This window comes from Berghia stephanieae, chromosome 15 (genome assembly GCF_034508935.2).
Source record: "Berghia stephanieae isolate SIO BIC M18660-M18661 chromosome 15, UCSD_Bste_1.3, whole genome shotgun sequence".
Classification (NCBI taxonomy): domain Eukaryota; kingdom Metazoa; phylum Mollusca; class Gastropoda; order Nudibranchia; family Aeolidiidae; genus Berghia; species Berghia stephanieae.
The window spans coordinates 17,238,225-17,256,188 of NC_088374.1; the positions used below are offsets into that span (position 1 = coordinate 17,238,225).

General features: G+C 37.2%; 1 protein-coding gene across 4 annotated transcripts in view; it reads left to right on the forward strand.

Moving 5' to 3' along the window:
• LOC144960845 (uncharacterized) overlaps nt 1-14,306 on the forward strand; it is a 25,050-nt gene extending 10,744 nt beyond the window's left edge. For all 4 annotated transcript variants that reach the window (XM_078894221.1, XM_078894224.1, XM_078894222.1 and 1 more), the window contains exons 3-5: nt 135-178; nt 3,057-4,854; nt 8,357-14,306. In XM_078894221.1, coding sequence (XP_078750347.1) covers nt 135-178; nt 3,057-4,854; nt 8,357-8,754 — 2,240 coding nt within the window. In that variant the 3' untranslated portion in view covers nt 8,755-14,306. The remainder of the gene's footprint in view (nt 1-134; nt 179-3,056; nt 4,855-8,356) is intronic.
• Nucleotides 14,307-17,964: the final 3,658 nt, after the last annotated feature.

Consider the following 17,964-nt stretch of genomic DNA (forward strand, 5'->3'; position numbering starts at 1 on the left):
AAAAAACTGAATGAATGAATAAGTTGAAAAAGAACCCCCCCCCCCCCCTCAAAAAAAAAACAACCAAACCCCCCACCCCCCTATTAGTCCCAATCGGTAAATCTAATCTCCAACGTCATGTCATTCCATTACAGGCTGTATTCAACTCTTGATAGCAGGAATCAGCACCGTTTGCAAGGTTAGTAACTAAATGGATTTTTTTTTTTTACTGTAGTGCAATATTCACGTAGATGCATATATATTATGGGAGGGGAAGATGCAGTTATGTGGTCTTGTGGTATGTGACACTCGATTTCGGATAGGAAGGTCCTGGGTTCGAACCTCGCTCTTGGAAAAGGCTCTTTACTCACATTCTCTCACCATACTCGGGTATAAACTGAGTACCTGGCTGTTTACAGCGTTGTCTCTGTCCGTCAAAGAACAATTTTTTTTTTGTAAAATATCGCCTTAGACACATCATGTCAGATCCTACATGTTATGTTAAGTGTTGCTGTTTGCCGGAGACCCCTTGTAAAGCGCTTTGAGCACGTTTGGTGGACATTGCGCTAATAATAGCTCGTTTTTTTCTATTTTGTTGGTTTTTTAAAGATCAGGGTTTGTTTTTTTTTTTTTTTTGTTTTGTTTTTGTGTCGTTTTTTTATTTGGGGGGGGGGGGGGGGGTTGGTTTTTTGTTTTTTTTATTTAGCGTACATGTCAAAACTTTTCAGAGTTCATTTTCTTGTTCGGGGCGCTGACTAGGGAAGGAGAATTGAGTTTGAAGGGGGAAGATCCGGTTGTTTTGTTGTTGTTTTTTTTGGGGGGGGGGGGATGTTTTGTTGGTGTTTTTTTTTTTTTTGATTTAAAAATTATTATTTTTTTAAATTGAGCTTTATATAGCGCAATATCCACTAAATGTGCTCAAAGCACTTTACAAGGGGTCCCTGGTCAACAGCAGCATTTAACATGTAGGACGAGACATGACGCCTGTTAGGCGATATTATATTACAATTTTCGGACAAAGACAACGCTGTTAAAGGCCAGGTACTCATTTTACACCTGAGTACGGTGAGAGAATGTGAGTAAAGAGCCTTTTCCAAGGACCTCCCGATCCGAAAGCGAGTGAGTGTCATACCACTAGACCATATAGCATACTTAAACTCAGAGTTGGTTTTTAATATTTCATATATGGGGAAGGAAGACTTCAGACAACAAAATAATCATCATGGGTGGGGTCTTTGACCTCCCATGGTGAGCAGGACGCCCCTCTTGCTCACCATGGGAGGAGGTCAAAGACCCCACCCACGATGATTATTTTTTTTGTTACTGTTGTCATACTGTTAAAGTTTTTCAGACTTTTTGACATTGGCCTGTTCAGAGTGCTGACTAGGGGAGGAAAATTTGAAGTCAGAAAAGTCTGAATTGAAAAATTATTATTTTTTTTTTTTTTTTTTTTTTATTATTATTTTTTTTTTTTTTGAAAAAAGAATTTTCACTAATTTTAATGGGGGTATTTACTGTGACTCCAATTTTATAAATTGAGCTAAAAATTTAATTTAAAAATAATTTCCCTTAGTTCATCCCATAGGGTAAATTTGTCTCAAGGGTATATGTATTCCAAGGGAAGACAGGTAAAACCCACGCGTCAGCCGCAGTGCAGCGCCACAAATTGAGCTAGGGGAAGCTGACTTGCTCAAGGCCATACAGTACAGCGGTGTGTGATCAAACTCAATCCTGTCCATGAATAATCATATCACCAAATTTATTCAAAGCTGTCACTATCATCTTTAAAACGTTGGTCGTATTAGGTCTTTGATTGACACTGAAATTTCTAAAACGCTTGTCACTTCTTTCATTCTTAGTAGACTTGACTACTGCAATGCGCTTCTCATTGGTTGTCTTAACTGACTCAACCCTAACACCGACTATATCCGTAGTTTACCCGAGTTGCTTTTACCCCATGCCTATTTATTACATTTTTCCGAGACAAATTATAGGCGTAGTATCAAAGCTAATGTTTAGTTTTTACATGTTAATGGTAGTTGAATAAAACTGTCTATTTGCATGTCCATTTTTAATACATTTTTTTTTTCAATTTTGGAAAGTAGCAAAAATCTATAGGATTGAGTGAGTTAACCCATTGCTGCCCGGGCATAATCTGAAAAAATGTCTCTCACAGACCATGCGAGGGGAGATAACTCTTCCAAATGTCATAGTACACTTCATTAAAAAATTAATTGAAAGAATGTGAGGCATGCTAGAAACAAAACAAGCTGTTTTGGAAAGAAGAATGAATGGCCTTTAATTTGATGTATTGTTTTGGACTATTGATTCATATTTTGATTTGGAAAAAAACGTTAAAGTTGAAAAATATGTAATAATTTATAACACATGAAATCCATTGTCAATGTCATCAAAATACGCATCCAACTCAACCTCAATCTCTGATTCAGTGACTGAATGAGCCATATCATCACACTATCCATTAAAAAACGTTGATCACGCCCGAGAATTGAGGAATTCAAACGTCATTCCAGCAAAAAAAAAAAAGACGTTACCACTACCGATTTGGTCGACAAACTTCAAAAAATCACAGCAGACAAACGAATTGAGATAAAAATGATCGGGAAATTTCTAGTTTCACTTTCACTCTTTCTCTACTTTCGTTTTCTAAATAAAAAGAAGTGGTTCTACACACGTTTTTAGTTTACGGGTTCAAAGATGCTGGGTACCTGGCAGGCGATGTCGGGCGATTTGGACTGTTTGAGATGTTTTTTTAGCGGGCGATTACAGGCGATTTGGGCGGCAATGGGTTAATTACATTATTCCAAGTTTGCAGAATGGTAAGAACAGGGCGGCTAGATTGGAGATGTTATCAAAACTTGACGATCCTATCTCCCCTTTTCTGGAAATTCTGCATGGGCTGCCAGTGAAGCAGCCCATTGAGTTCAAGATTTGATACCGTTTTTTTTTTTTTTTTTTTTGGGGGGGGGGGGGGGGGGTGGTTGAGGCAGTTGGTCCCATTTTCATCATGTTTTGATTTTTTTTTTCATTTATTTTTATCACCTTTTTAATCCCAGATGTGTTATGCCTGGCTCGATCCCAATGTCAATTCAAATTCAAGGCCAGAAGATGGTCAAGCCCAAGAGGACAAGAAGACGCAAGATGAGAACATGAAAAATGAGTTAATCGTAGAAAAAGAAAAGTGCTCGAATTTGAAGCAGTTGATAAGGGAGTTGGAGCCAAGAACCTCTTCTTTATCGGGAAATTGGGAAGAGTATTATGCCAAGAGGCTTGAGATTTTGGACGACGATGAAGACGTGATACAGAAAGAGATTGCAGCGAACATGAAACTGGTAGAAGATGAAAGAAAACGGAAGAGAGAGGACATGGCCATAGCCAAAAATAGAGAGAAAGTCAAGAATGCCCCAAATGCTTTGGTGACACCGTTAAGAGAACCCTTGCCACAAGCTGCTGGGGAAGCTTTCAAGGAAAATGGAATGGAAATGACTGCTTTTAAAAATTGGGAACAGGAAGAAGACCAATTTACGCCTAAAAAGATGCCGATGGTGAGAGAGCTCGTCGTAGAAGATAAAAAAGTTATACTGGAAGGTCGGCGTTTTAGTTTGGAGAACACGGGCACTCATCTCAATCAATCGTTGAAACTGAAATTGGAAGAGGTCGATAAAGATCTTTTCAATTTCAAAGAAGAAGTGAAGATAGACATTCAGAAAGGAAAAGAAGACAGAGGAGTAAATAGACATGAGATAGATACATTGAGAGAAGATGTTGGAACTAATAGGGAAGCCATTGATAAACTTAGGGTGGACAAAGGGGTGAAATATGAAGAAATGGATGAATTGAGACATGATTTTGGAACAATTAGGGAGACCATTGATCAACTTAAAGAAGAGAATAAGGGAAAAGATAAAAAAATTTCTCAGTTGGAAGAACAAGTGACTGAGTTGAAGAAGGGCCTGGAGAACAAGGATCTGGAGATTGCTGTGTTGAAGGAGAAAACTGGAGACGTTGTCAATGGGGTGAAAGAAAATCTTGAAACTGAAGATGAAGAAGTTACCCAGTTGAAAGAACCAGTGGATGGTCAGTGGACTAGTGTAAATGAAGATACTACAGGCATAAGTCATGTTGAAGTTGGAGCCCATAGTGGGCAAATATCTCAGTTGAAAGAATATTGTGCTGCCAAATTTGCAGAGCTGGAAGAATGTATAAAGATAAAAAATGTAGAGCTTGCTCAGTTGAAAGAAGATTTTTCAGAGCAGAAAGAAAGTTCAAAGGTCCAAATTGTAGAGAATGCTCAGCTGAAAGAAAATATAAATGTAGAGCTTGCTCAGTTGAAAGAAGATTTTGCAGAGCAGAAAGCAAGTTCAAAGGTCCAAATTGTAGAGAATGCTCAGCTGAAACAAAATATAAATGTAGAGCTTGCTCAGTTGAAAGAAGATTTTGCAGAGCAGAAAGCAAGTTCAAAGGTCCAAATTGTAGAGAATGCTCAACTGAAAGAAAATATAAATGTAGAGCTTGCTCAGTTGAAAGGGAATATAGATGAGATTGATCGGGATAGAGTCATGGAGGTGGTGCAGATGAGTGCAGCAATCGGTGCAAATCGGAGCGAAATAGCCCAGTTCAATGAAATCATGCCCAGGTTTCAACTTGACTTGGCTGTCCAGAATATCAGGTTGAGAATTCAGAACGACATATTGATGATGGTGGAAAGGAGGCTTTATCTTGACACACGGGAGCTTTTCAAAATGGTATGCGATCTTCGGACAGACTTGAATCTTGAGAGAGAGAACATGGACAGGGCCTTGCAGGATATATGGCATCTTAAAGTCGGCATGTGTGGTTCTAGGCAGAGACAGAGTATGTAGTTTTTCTTTTCTTGTTTGTTTTTTTTTTTTTTTAATGAATTATTTGTAACCTAAGTCTCCAGCAATATTACATTGGGTGAATTAGATCGGCTATGTGGCATTGTGGTATGACACTTGCCTTTGGATCGGAAGGTCCAGGGTTCAAGCCCTGCTCTGAGTGAGAGGCATATAGTTGAGTCCTTGAAAAAGGCTCTTTACTCACATTCTCTCACTGTAATCAGGTGTAAAATAAGTGCCTGGTTGTTAACAGCATTGTCTATGTTGGAAAAAATTATAAGTATTGCAAATAAATAAGTCGAGATGACTAGAATGAGAATATTAAAGCTTTTTTGGATGAAAGAAAAAAAAATTCCCACTTCCCAATGTGAAGGCATTGACTTTGACTTTAAATCAAGTTTTATAAGTTAACTCATTCAATTCCCACACCAACTATCACGGCATTTGGTCCTGGTTACTTTTCCCCATCATTATAAATATCCACTTTTCGTTTTTTTCCTGAGAAAAATTATAGGCGTATTAATTAGACCTGCATGTGTGCCGACAATCAGTGTCACGGCCATTGCAATCTCCCAGATCGCTCATTTTTTATTGCTAAAATAATGTGATTGGGAGTGACTTCAATTGTCGGCGTGTCAGCGATCCCCCACTTGACCGGCGGCGAGCAGTCAATCGCCGACGGTCAGGCGTCGAACTGACGGCAAAAATATTGTTGGCGCTGTCAAGCCCTCGTTAAGCTCGTTCGGCAATCATCGGGATACTTCGCTAGTCTTCGATATGACCGCAACTCTGCGCTGTCAGAAAAATGTGTAGTGTCTCCATATAATGGAGCATGCGCAGTTAATTAACTTTCGTTTTCATACTTTTGTTTAATCGGCCGCCATTCAAGTAATTTTTTATTGTTCAGCTGAATTCAGCTACATTTCAATTTTATTCGCTCTATCAAATTTCTGGATTTGTCGTTGTATATTTTGATCTATTACTCTTTTACGTTGTTTGTTTTCTGTCATCATGTCTGAACAATTCTTAGACCGCTCGTCAGATCTGAAGTCAGTTGAGAATGGTGCTTGAAATAAATTCAAATGGACTTGGTTGGAAGAGAAAGACTCCAACGATGATTTTCTTTCGGAGTACGTGAGGAAGCTAGCACAGCCAGGTGCTGCATTTTGTATGTTTTGCCAGCAACGTTTGGATTACAGTGGCAAAGGAATATCATTCATAAAGAGTCCAGGGTGTCCAGCAGATTATCAGACTTAAAAATCCTACCTCCCCCCAAAAAATCCTACCTAGCAATTTAAAAGCCAAAGCCGTATGACCAAGTCAACCGTAAGGTCAATACTTGTATTAAATTATCCCCGACATTGAAGAGCTCTCAAGATAGTTAAATCTCCTTTATTCGGATTCGGTATTTTCCAGTGTTTTCATAGGTAGGAAGGCTTAGGTCGACTTGATTCTAGCAATCGGTGTATTCCTTGCAAACGCGTTTCGCATTTCCGATCGGAATCGCATGATCACTTTAAAAATCCGACCTCGGGTGCAATTATCCGACTTTTTCCTACCAATCCGACCTTAAGGTAAAAAATCTGACTTTATCCGACCTCGCTGGACACCCTGAGAGTCATTCTCAAACTCAAAGTGGGTCCCACAAGAGAAAAAGAAATTCAATAAAAACAACTCAGTCGTTGCCGGTTGTTTTCAATGCTGAGATAGAGACACGTTCTTCCTCCAAGACTTTTTAACTCACTCAACCCTAGCCCTCTACCTCCATGCTGTCCCCTCTCCTTAAATATTTTTGGTACTTTTTAACATTGTAAAATAAATACAGTCCAGTCCAGATAATTCGAAATCTGATTAACCGAATTTCTTTTAAATCGAAGAAAATAGGATGTAATGAATTATTTTCTTCTTTTTCTATATAAAATATTCATGGTTAATTCGAATTCGAACAGTCGTTATTCTCTTTATTCGAAGTGCAAGTGCTTGCCCATCACTAAAAAAAAAAACTCCGGAAGGTCATAACGAACTGCCTGTTCTCCTTTAAACACCCTCCCACGCGTTTTAATGACTGAGCTGAATAATAATAATAATAACTAGACCCCTGAGGCGTGTAATGGCGTGTTGTTCCCTCTCCGTCCCACCCGCCCTCTCTCTTCTTTCTCCAAATTGACCAGCTGTCTCGCGTCATCCCTCTCTCCTTCTTGCGCTCTCATCACTAAGACTAACTTGTGGTCTGCTGGCCGCTGGCTAACAAAGGGGGTTGGTTATAAATAGATCTAACACACAGTGATAACCACAAACTGACCAATACACGGCACAAACAATCATAGGCCACACCCCACTCCACGCGTTTCTCTTTCTCTTCTGTGCTGTCTTTCTTTATTGATCGATGGATCTAGATCTAAAAGTAGAGGGCCTACACAGCATGCAGTGTTAACTACTACTCTGTGCTATTGTGTAGCTTGTAAGTGTAAGGGCCAGGGCACGGCTTGGCAAGGGCCCCCCTTTTGTCAGGGGAGGTAACTGAGTAATATAACCCTGATACCTGGAGTCAGGTTTAGTTATTTCCCTTGTTTGGAGACAAATCGAATTTTGATAAATAGAAGTCATTTGCTTTTCCCACCCAATTCGAATTATCAGGACTGCACTGTATATTCGGGAAGGTCATTCCAATAGAAAATGTATATATGTACTATGTACATTTTCTTTTGGATTGACCTCATTACAATGTAAAGATTAAAGTTAAAGATAGCTTTTATAATACATAATATGCTTTGTCTGAGAAAAATGTAAATATTGATGGGCTAAAAGTAACCCCAGTCAAATACTGAGATAGTTCGTGTTCGGGTTGAGTGAGTTTGAGTTAATGACTATTACTATTAGTCATTATGCATTAAGTGTCCTTTTTATTCTAAGACTAAGTTACAAAATCCAAAATCCGATAGAGTGATATGTGCGAAAAAGTTCCGACAATTTGGTCAGGACTCACATGCAAGTCAAATGAATAAAGCTTTATAAAAAATGTTAATAGTTTTTAAAAATATATATATTTGAGTAAATTTTATTTTTTTAATTTTGATTTTGAAATGTACCAAATATCTTTAAGGAGACGGATACCCTTTAGGTAGAGTCCTAAGGTGGAGTGAGTTATCAATTTTAAGCATCATGTGTACCCTGGTATTATACTCTTCTTCTTCTTCTTCTTCTTCTTCTTCTTCTTCTTCTTCTTCTTCTTCTTCTTCTTCTTCTTCTTCTTCTTCTTCTTCTTCTTCTTCTTCTTCTTCTTCTTCTACCTCCTTTTTCCTTTTAAGTTTGTAACTTCAATTTTGAAGATTCCACAGACCCCAGTATTTTTCTTTCATTGGAAATGTGAGACTCATCAACTGTCCTAATGTCGATGATATTGAGTACAAGTGGTGAGTGGGAAACCATAAACTTGGATGGCTTCCTCTTACTTATATTTTTATTGTTCATTTTTTAAACCCATTTTCTACCCTCAGAACAAAGACGTCGGCATTCCTTCAATGCCTGCCTCAAAATCCATGGACAACTGGCATCCGCAGAACTCAGAAAATTGGACATTTGTCTTCAAGAAAGTCTTCAATGTCCGTACTTTGATCGGACAGATTGCGCCTACTTGCCAGATGTGACAGGGCCGTACCACCTCACAGCGTCCATCTGTCAACAAGGCCTTGGTAGACTGGGGGCTCGACTTGTCGGAGATGACGATCTTAACCGATTCATGGGAGCGTCCACGTCAAATGCGCAGGGGGAGGCGTCGGGTCTCTCTCAGATTCTGACCTTAACCCATGGATGTCGTTACTGGATCGAGGTCAGGCAGCTGGAAGGGGAAGCCCAGTTGGAATGTTGTCTGTTCTCTGGTCATGTGATCGGATGAGATAGGGTACAATGGCCCAATCACAACATTGCATTGACAATGATAACATTTCTGACAGGCTATGTCGCTTTGTTTTATAATTTTTTTATTTCTTCTCTATGCTAGCCTGATGTAAATATATGACATTTTGTTTTATCGGTAAATTTCCTTTTGCATTAAGCTTCTTAAAAGGAAAATAAGTGTTTTTTGGGGGTTTTTTATGTTTTATTCTTATTATTCCTTTTTGAAAATACGACAAAACAGTCCTTCAGAGCCATTAGACCCAAGGAGCTGGAGTTTATCCCAGTTTCTTTATTGAAAAAAACTGACAATAACAATTTCTTGCTACCATTTGGATCAGATGCTCGTCTAAGTCTAAGTTTGCTTTAATTCGTATCGTACCTACCGAGGTTCCTTCTCATAGAGGATGGGTGACATTGACATGGTCTTCCACAATTCTCTGTCTAGCGCCATCTCTGAACAGTCCTTCATCATACTCCCACTCCCATCCATTTCTTTTAAATTTCCCAACCAGCTGTTTAGTTGTCCCCCTCTCCCTCTTTTCCCATTATGGCGTCATATGTGGCCATAGTACGCCAATTGTCTGTGCTTTACAGTCACCAGAAGTACTTTCTTTCTGTAAATATTGTATCGATTTGCTTTACCAGTTCTCTAAATGTTCTATCGATTTGCACTTTAACAATATTCTAAATATTCGATCGATTTGCTTTAACAATACTCTAAATATTCTATCAATTTGCTTTAACGGGCGGTTTGGGTCTAATTATTAGGAAAATCCTTCAAAAATTTGATTTTGAGATTTTGGTGGAAAATGATATTTTATTATCTTAGAAATAATATAATTGAAGTCCAAATTCTTAAAGTAGACTATAAAGGCACGAAATACACAGTCGAAAATGGTACAGGTAGTAAGAAATGTGTGAAAAACGGGAAGCCATTTTGCTATTTTCTCAATATGTCATTTTTCTAAGGGTATGGGAAACTGTGTCAAACGTTTCTCAGAATCTATTCAATGAAATTGTCTGAAATTTTCCACAGTTATGACAGAGATAATGTATTGTGTCACCATAGAGAGATATTTTTGATAAGATTTGTGAATTTTAAATTATAATCCTAAATCTGAATTTTTTACATCAATTTTGTCATAACATTTTGATTCTCAACTTTGTAATGATCTAATAAAAATTCCATAAGCTAAAGCCGTAAAATCTCTCTATGGTGACACACTATGGTACAATGTTGACAAGAGGGAAGAATATGGAGGTCATTCCTTCATTAGTTTTTGTGGAACGTTTGCCACAAGATTGTTATATTTTTTGATGTCAGACCCCCAAATTAGATCGCAAAATGGGTATCAACACAGATAATTAAAATTTTTCACCATAAATGTTGTTTTTTAACCTATATTGATGATACAGAATGATTAAAACCGCCCAATATAGGTAATTAAATTTTTTTTAGAAAAGACCCAAACCGCCCCTTAACAATACTGTAAATATTGTATCGATTTGCTTTACCAGTTCTCTAAATGTTCTATCAATTTGCTTTAACAATACTCTAAATATTGTATCAATTTGCTTTAACAATACTCTAAATATTCTATCAATTTGCTTTAACAATACTCTAAATATTCTATCGATTTGCTTTAACAATACTCTAAATATTCTATCGATTTGCTTTAACAATACTCTAAATCTAAATATTCTATCGATTTGCTTTAACAATACTCAAAATATTCTATCGATTTGCTTTAACAATACTCTAAATCTAAATATTCTATCGATTTGCTTTAACAATACTCTAAATCTAAATATTCTATCGATTTGCTTTAACAATACTCTAAATCTAAATATTCTATCAATTTGCACTTTAACAATACTCTAAATATTCTATCGATTTGCTTTAACAATACTCTAAATATTCTATCGATTTGCTTTAACAATACTCTAAATATTCTATCGATTTGCTTTAACAATACTCTAAATATTCTATCGATTTGCTTTAACAATATTCTAAATCTAAATATTCTATCGATTTGCTTTAACAATACTCTAAATCTAAATATTCTATCGATTTGCTTTAACAATACTCAAAATATTCTATCGATTTGCTTTAACAATACTCAAAATATTCTATCGATTTGCTTTAACAATACTCTAAATCTAAATATTCTATCGATTTGCTTTAACAATACTCAAAATATTCTATCGATTTGCTTTAACAATACTCTAAATCTAAATATTCTATCGATTTGCTTTAACTTTAACCAACTTTCACTTTCTTGCAGGTCTGATAACCTGGTTAAGGGCCTGTTGTCATAGAAATACTCTTAAATATCGTCCATTACAACAATATTAAATCAGGCCCATAATTGCATCTGGTTATCAGACCTGAAAATATGTGCACGTACATATTCTTTAACTTATTTATTTCCTTTATTGAAGACGACATAATTCAGCTAAGATTCATGGAATCATCATAATTCTATAAATAGCACTCAGTCCAAATATATTTCTAAAACAATACAGGGGAATCCTGAGAAAGCCAACATCGCCGGACTAGAAATATTGGTTTACTTTAAGCAGCTGTTGACTTTATCCATTATCAATTGAACACATTGAGATAGAGAAGAGACCATTTGGGACCAACTTGAGGTGTTATGTTAACTTTATCCATTATCAATTGATCCACCTAGAGAACAGACCATTTAAGACCAGCTTGAGGTGTTATGTTAACTTTATCCATTATCAATTGATCCACCTAGAGAACAGACCATTTAAGACCAGCTTGAGGTGTTATGTTAACTTTATCCATTATCAATTGATCCACCTAGAGAACAGACCATTTAAGACCAGCTTGAGGTGTTATGTTAACTTTATCCATTATCAATTGATCCACCTAGAGAACAGACCATTTAAGACCAGCTTGAGGTGTTATGTTAACTTTATCCATTATCAATTGATCCACCTAGAGAACAGACCATTTAAGACCAGCTTGAGGTGTTATGTTAACTTTATCCATTATCAATTGATCCACCTAGAGAACAGACCATTTAAGACCACAGCTTGAGGTGTTATGTTAACTTTATCCATTATCAATTGATCCACCTAGAGAACAGACCATTTAAGACCAGCTTGAGGTGTTATGTTAACTTTATCCATTATCAATTGATCCACCTAGAGAACAGACCATTTGGGACCAACTAGAGATGTCGTGTTGACATAAAGCAGCAGTTGAGTTTATTCATTATCAATGGAACACACAGACAGAGAACACAACATTTGGGACCAACAAGAGATGTCGTGTTGACATTAACAGAAGTTGAGTTTATCCATTATGAAATCAATAGAACATACAGACAGAGAACAGAAAATTTGGTATCATCAAGAGATGTCGTGTTGACATTTCATTAAGCGGAAGTTAGCTTTTTCCATTATCATTGGGACACTTTTAGATAGAGAACAAAACATTTGGGAATAACAAACCACCGAGAGGTGTTGACTTTAAGCAGAAGTTGGCATTATCCATTATCAAAGGAACACTTTTAGATAGAGATTAGACAGAACATTTGGCATCAACAAGAGGGGTTGACATTAAGCAGAAGTTGGCTTTATCCATTATCAATGGGACACTTGAGAACAGAACATTTGGGACCAACAATAGATGTTGTGTTGACATTAAGCAGAAGTTGACTTTATCTATTATCAATGGGACACTTGAGAACAGAACATTTGGGACCAACAATAGATGTTGTGTTGACATTAAGCAGAAGTTGACTTTATCTATTATCCCAGTGGGACACGCTTCAATAGAGATCAGAACATTTGAGACCAACAAGAAGTCTTGACTTTGCAGAAGTTGACTTTATCCATTACCTTTGGAACAAGAGGTGTTGTTGTCTTTAAGCAGAAGTTGGCTACCTTAAGAGTGTTGACTGTATGCGGATTCCACTGTAGGTGGTTTTGATCAATTTAATATTAAGTAATACTAGAATTTCTCTTTCAATTCGTCTGTTTTGGATTTTACATCGTGTATTAATCAGTGCTGATGGCTTTCCTCAGATCCGCTGAAATCCTCAATTTTGAGACCAAAGGATGAATTTCTTCATTTTTTAAAGAATGACATTCCCCCCACCCCATCATCTCCCTCTCTCCAATCAATGAATTAACTGTGAGAGGCTTGATGTGTGGTGGAACACTCAGTAGTCGCACTTTGCCACTGTTCAGAAGTTTAGATACTAGTGTCTCATTGATAATTGTGTTACGGAAGTGCATGACAATAATCAATAAGAATGCGAAAATTTTGGATTTGCATTTAAAAAGTTTTTTTTCTCATTTTCTTAAAGAGCATGCTCACTAGAGCATTTTAATTTTTATTTGACGTAAATCGGGTGATTTTTCATGAAGTTATGGTCAGATGTATGGGAAAGTTATCCAGCAACTTTTCTCAAATTTCATACTTTTTCAACTTGACTAGCTGTAAAAAATATTTAGAAGCGAAATTAAGCTTTTTTTGATATTTCCCGAAGATGTACAAAAAGGGTTGATTTAATCATTTATGACAAGAACTCATTTTTGGATAAAATTTGACCTTCTAACTAAACTTGACAATATCTCAGTTCAAACCTTTTCACCATCCGACTGATGATGTCATTCACTGTAACTAATTTATCATCTCAATTGCTCTGAAGGTGGCAGTGAGTGATGTAAAAAATCGGGGCTTTATTTAGGCAATCGTTCAAATTTTCCTCTTTTTGTTCACTTTTTGTCACCATCCGTACTGATTAACGGGTTTAGTTTATTCACTGTTTTCGTTATTGGCTGAAGAAGGGTTTTGAACCCGAAACTGTTATTATAATACATATATTCATTTATTTTATTTTTTTGCACATGACTGTTCTACGGCTTTGTTATAAAAAACGATATTAATCTATGCCTTAAAATATGCAAATGGTGAATGAGATTTATAATGTTTACATTTTTATTTCATGTATCGTAGATGCCATAAATCTGTCACATGGACATGGCATGCTCATAATTCTGGGGGGGGGGGGGGGGGGGGGGGGACTTTTGACCCCCCATGGTAGGCAGGAGGTCATTTGGTGTGTCTTCTATTCCCCAACTATATCTCTGTTTTTCTGAGTTGCTTTCTGTCTTTGTCCAACAAGAGATGTCATGTTGACAGGGATTACTTGGTTTTGTCCAGGCCCTTGCTGGACTTCTTCATTGGGAGGGAAACAATCAAATGTATAATGTCGGTTTTGCTAGGTGATTTAAACAAAAAAATATCTTTTAAATCATTTCTCTGATTTATACTGATACTGATAGTTTTATTTTTAAAAAAAAGAAAACCCATCTTGTAAACATTTGAGACTATTCTTCTAATTGGGATCCTGTGCTGGTGTCTGGATGAGACTTGTAGGTGATCTCAAACTAAGTACATACATTGATGGTGTGCTCGTGGAATCTACACTGCCGGTTTATTAAATTAAAGAACACAGCATGTGCTATTTGGTTAATATTGCATATACTGTGTTTGTTTTTGGTTTTTTTTTTTTAATAGATAATAACGTGAAGTTGAATGTAAGCTTCAATTTAATTACAAAAACATCAAATGAACGTTTCGGGTTTCCCCTTTATCAACAAAACAGGATGATTGAAACACCACAGATGAATGAGATAATGTGATAGTGGCGTAGTTAAGATGGTTTTTTTTTTTTTTAAACAACGGTAGTTCTAGTACATCTGTTCCCTATTTGAACCAATTCCTTTAACTCTCTTCGCTTTTCTCGGGTACTTCAATTGTAATTCTAGAACGATTTTATTTTCCAGACTGTCTTCCGTTCCACGGGCGACGATATGATGACCTAGATTTAGATGTGTCGCAAACACACTGTCAAACCTTTAAAAACTAACAAACAATGCTCATAATACTCTTCAACAGTCGTAACGTCACTTCCTTCCTAATGACGCATGGTAACTTAGTAACACTGGCTCTAAACTATCAGAACAATGGCGGACGCCCGTATGAAATATTTCTCCAGCGAGCATAAAAGCCTATCCAGAGGAAAAAAAACCCATAAATTTGATTATGTTTTGACTTTCACACATTCTTATCACAAGGCATATGAAAAGTTCTAGCCAGCATGAAAAATAAAAGTAATGATTTTCTTTGTTTAGAACCAAGATGGCCGTCGTTGCTGGGCGGCGTGACATCGGACTATTGAATCGTATTAATAATACAGGGCGTCCTGGGTGGGGTTTCTGACCTCCCATAGTGGGCAGGGTTTGGTTACGGTGTCTTCTATTCCCCTATATCTGTTTTTCCAACATGTTTTCTTGATTACCTACTTGGTTTTGTCCTGGCCCTGGCCGGATACCCTAGCTGGGAGGAAAACATTCAAATGAATAGTTTGGGAGATGATATTCTTTGTCTTGTAAATCATCTCTCTGTTGTGCACTTTAACTTTGTTTTGTTTACATTATATTATATATATATATATATATATATATATATATATATATATATATATATATATATATATATATATATATATAAACATTTGAATGTATTCCTCTCAGTGGGGTTCTGTGCTTGTAGCTGGAGATGATATTATTATTATATTATTATATTTGTTATTTTGAATTTATAGTGGAAGCATTTGAGTGTGTTCCTCTTTGTTGGATTTTGTGCTTGTGTCCGGATGAGGCAAATAGGTGGTCTCAAACTTAATACATTGGTGATGGTGGTATGCTCTTGGAATCTACATCTAATCCCTATTTTTTCCCAGTTCCCCTATGTCTTACTTTTTCTTGGGTGCTTTAATTGTAATTCTAGAACTTTTTACTACCCCATTTTCTTTCTTTTTACCGGCGCTGATACGACCTTCGTGTGTTGCAAGCGCCGTAAAATCTCCAAAACAATAATAAACTTAAAAAACAAAACACATATAAGATACTCTACATCCAGACCAGAGCGTCTATATTATATAATAGTCCAAACAAAAAGCTGTATCAGGTCATGTCCGACGTGGACATATATGCAGGTCCGACATCCGAACCCACTTATGGGCCTAGTTTAACATTGCTATAATAATTGTTAATGGACAATATATTGCGTCATAATTTGAGCTTTCCATTACAACTAGAACGATGATCCCACACGAAATTGGGTTATCAGACCTGCAAATGAGTGTACATTGGTCATGTCTGTATTATATTGTGCTGTCATCTGCATTTTTTGCGGCCGCAAATATCAGGGCGATCCGCAAATCGTGGCAAATTTTGGGAAAAAAAAAGAATCGAAAACAAAATAACGAAAAAAAAAAGTGCGAAACTTGAGAAATGTTGCAGCTTTGCCCGGGCCCAAACCAAGGGAAGCTACTCTCTACGGATAATAGCCCTTTAAAATCTTTGTAACAACGCTATTCATAATGTAGCCTTCTTAAATGTAATAAATTATATATATTTTCTGTATCGCGTGTTAATTTTTACTGAAACGCTTAGTTCTCCTCTGCAAATTTTTTGGCAAATTTTGGGGGGTTTTTTGGGCAAATTTTAGGTCCCAATTTGGCAAAAAATGCAGATGACAGATTGTGGGTTAGGGTCTGTGGTTTGAGCTCTTTGCAAAGATGGCTGCCTACGTGTTTTGACATCCCGTGGTGGTCAGGAGGTCACGCTGTGCGTTCTATCCACTTATAGACTTATATCTGTTTTCCGAGTTGCTTTCTGTCTTTGTCTTGGAATGGGATCACATACTTAGTTTTGTGCCAGCCCTGCCTTGGGCTGGGGTTCCTGACCTCCCAAGTGGGCAGGGAGGTCACTTACTGTGTCTTCTATCGCCCTATATATATTTTCCGAGTTGCTTTCTGTCTTTGTCTTGGAATGAGATTACTTAGTTTTGTATCAGCCCTGCCTTGGGCTGGGGTTCCTGACCTCCCATAGTGAGCAGGGAAGTACATACGGTGTCTTCTATCCCTCTATATCTATTTTCCAACATGCTTTCTGCCTTTGTCTTGGAATGAGATTACTTGGTTTTGTCCTGGCCCTGGCCGGAAACCTTTGCTGAGAGGGAAACAGTCAAATTTATAGATAGTTTTGGGAGATGATATTGTTTTCCTTGTAAATCATCTCTCTGTTATGCACTGTATCATGTTTTGTTTACACATTATTATATACATTTGAGTGTATTCCTCTTAGTTGGGACTTGTGCTTGTGTCTGGATGAACCTTTTAGGTGGTCTCAAACTAAGTACCTACTTAGATAGCGTGCTCTTGGAATCTACATCCTTTCCCCATTTGATCCAATTCTCCTTTGTCTTACTTTTTCTTGGGTGCTTTAATTGTAATTCTAGAACTTTTTACTATCCCATTTTCTTCCTTTTTACTTGCGCTGATATGACCTAAATGTGTTGCATGCGCCGTAAAACCCTTAAAATACAAAACAAAATCAGCCCTGGCTGGGCTCCTGACTGGGAGGGAAACAGTCAAATATATAGTTATCGTTTTGGGAGATGATATTTTTTCCCTTGTAAATCATTTTCCTGGGTGGGGTTTCCGACCTCCCAAAGTGGGCAGGGAGGTACATGCTGTGTCTCTATATCCATAAACCTGTTTTCCAATTGCTTTCTGTCTTTGTCTTCGAATGAGATTGCTCAGCTTTGTCCTGACTCTGGCCAGAGACCTGGGCTGAGAGGGAAACAGTCGAATGTATAGGTATATATACTGCTAATTTTTATTTTTAAGATACGATTTGTAAACATTTGAGTGTATCCCTCTGAGTTGGGACTTGTGCTGGTGTCTGGGTGAGACTTTTAGGTGATCTCAAACTCAGTGCACTGATAGTGTGCTCTTAGAATCTACATCTGTTCCCTATTTGAACCATTCCCCTTTGTCTTACTTTTTCCTCAAGTCCCTGTAATTGTACATCTAGCTGTTTTTACTATCCAATTTTTTTTTCCCTTTTACTGGTGTCTGGATGGGGTTCCTACCTCCCATAGTGGGCAGGGAGGTACATGCTGTGTCTTCTATCCCCCCATACCCCTTTTTCCAATTGTTTCCTGTCATTGTCTTGGAATGAGATTACTTAGTTTTGTCCTGATCCTTGCCGGAGTTCCTTGGCTGGGAGGGAAACAGTCGAATGTATAGTTATAGTTTTGGAAGATGATATTTTTTTCCTTGTAAATCATCTCTCTGTTATGCATTGAATTTGT